We start from the raw sequence: 2,212 nt of genomic DNA on the forward strand, positions 1-2,212 counted from the left end.
CTACATTGTAGTGTTTTCCAGTTAGGAAATAAAAAAATTAATCCTTAGAATATGATATATTTACTTAATACCAATACATCCACATTTATTATTACTTGAAGAAAATAGTCGCATTATTTAGGGTAATTTTCAAATAGAACATGTATGTGCCTCCAAACAAACAAACCTCAAAATAATAATACTAATAATAATATGAAAAAAATATGTATCCAAAAAAAAAAAAATCAAGAAACAAATGTAATTAATGACTACCTTGGGCTTGGTGAGAACTTGCCAACTTAATAATATCAGGTTCAATATTTGATAAACAGAGCCTCAAGTCACCCCTTTTACATATTTGCAATCTATTTCTCTGCTTAGTCAAGAGTTGCAAGACAACACTGAATCCTTTCTCTACCAGGTATGATGAAGGAAATGCTAACAATAATAATTTGATTTTTTTCCAAAGATGAGGATATTTATCTTGTTCCTTTGGCCAGAAAGCTTCATAGCCAATCTGCTGAAACAACACTTTACCTTCAATGTCATTTTGCAAGTCTATAAGTTCTTCAACTAGATTTGGATCAGCATTGGTTGCATCAGCCTGGAATGGATTTACAACCCACTCTGGTATTTTCAATTCTTTGAGATCTTTAAATCTGATCGTCATATCTTCTTTCAGTGCTTGAAGATGAGAGGAATAGCAGTCTAGATCAGTGTCTGACAAACAAGAATCATCGGTTTGGTTTTCCTTCAGTGCTTTTAAGCTAGGAAACTGATTTAAGTCTAGTCTTAGTAAACAGCTTTTGTAGAAATCTAATTTACTAATAAATGCCATTATTATTCCCTTTGCTTTGATGAGACACATTTTGGTTCCTTGCAATTTAATGTTGACCTCATTTAATTTGTTGAAAATATCAGACAAATAAGCAACATCTGCTCTTCTGTTTTCCAAATCTGTACTAATTTTCTCGTCCAATAATTTACACTTAAAGAAATCAAGAACAGAATCATAGAGGTCATAAAAGCGTCGTAGACAGTTGCCTTTTGAAAGCCATCTGACTTCCGTATGTAGCAAGAGCCGTTCAAATTCTTCTTCATTTTCATGACAAAGTTGGCGAAAGATGCGGTCATTCAATGAATGGGCTTTGATCCTATTCACTGCTTTGATAACAGCTTGCAGGGTACTATGCAATCTGTCACTGAGATGCTTTGCAGCTAAATGCTGCCTGTGAATGACGCAGTGGATTGTAAAGATATCCGGAACTTCTCTTTTCAGATGTGCTATAAATCCACGATGGCGTCCAACCATTGACGGTGCTCCATCGGTTGCACAAGCAATAACATTTGAAAGTGGAATTCCTTTCTGTTTAAAGAATTGTTCAACTGCCTTATAAACCGTTGAACCTTTAGTGTCAACCTCTAATTTTTCAGCAAACAGAAACTCTTCAACAACTGCATGACTGCTATTTATATAGCGCACATAAGCCAGTATCAAAGCTTCATTGTCGCGTAGTGTTGTCTCATCAAGTTGTAAAGAAAATTGTGTTGTTTTGAGTTCATCATAAAGTTTATTTTCAATGTCACTTGCCATTTCATCAATTCTGGAAGACACTGAACTATTGCTCAACGGAATTGAAGGAGTTATATCTTTTTGAGTGGGCATCATGGTACTGATGATTTCTTTCACTGCTGGTATAATAAGAGTTTCACCAATAGTGTGCGATTTTCCACATTTAGCAATAAGCTTTGAAACTTTGTAAGATGCAATAAGTCCTTTCTCAACTTCATTTCCGTGTATATATGTGTGCATATTATATATATATATATATATATATATATATATATATATATATATATATATATATATATATATATATATATATATATATATATATATCTTACTTGTATTATTACTTGTTTCTTCACCTGACTCGTGGGTGTGTACTCTGCACAGCTTAGCGCAAATTTAAAGTGGGTAAATATCGTTCCACCTTCTGAACATAGCGCCCCCCATAGCGCCCCCTGATTATTTCCGCCCCCCTAAAAGTCAGCAGCGCCCCGTAGGGGGCGGTAGCGCCCAGGTTAAAAATCACTGATCTATATACTGTAGTTATTACAATAGAACATGGAATATGGTATTATTTAGGAAAAAGAGCGCTAAAAATAATAGGAAAGAATAAAAGTCGGAGATAAAGAAACAAAAACTACGATTACAACAACTTGAAGGAAT

The 2,212-nt window shown here is 34.2% G+C and overlaps 1 protein-coding gene across 1 annotated transcript; it reads right to left on the bottom strand.

Moving 5' to 3' along the window:
• Positions 1–241: 241 nt before the first annotated feature.
• LOC137646474 (SCAN domain-containing protein 3-like) lies at positions 242–1,792 on the bottom strand. Its single transcript, XM_068379578.1, has one exon. The coding sequence runs from the start codon at positions 1,790–1,792 to the stop codon at positions 242–244; it is 1,551 nt and encodes a 516-aa protein (XP_068235679.1).
• Between the last annotated feature and the right edge of the window lie 420 nt (positions 1,793–2,212).

Source organism: Palaemon carinicauda, chromosome 9 (genome assembly GCF_036898095.1).
Source record: "Palaemon carinicauda isolate YSFRI2023 chromosome 9, ASM3689809v2, whole genome shotgun sequence".
Classification (NCBI taxonomy): domain Eukaryota; kingdom Metazoa; phylum Arthropoda; class Malacostraca; order Decapoda; family Palaemonidae; genus Palaemon; species Palaemon carinicauda.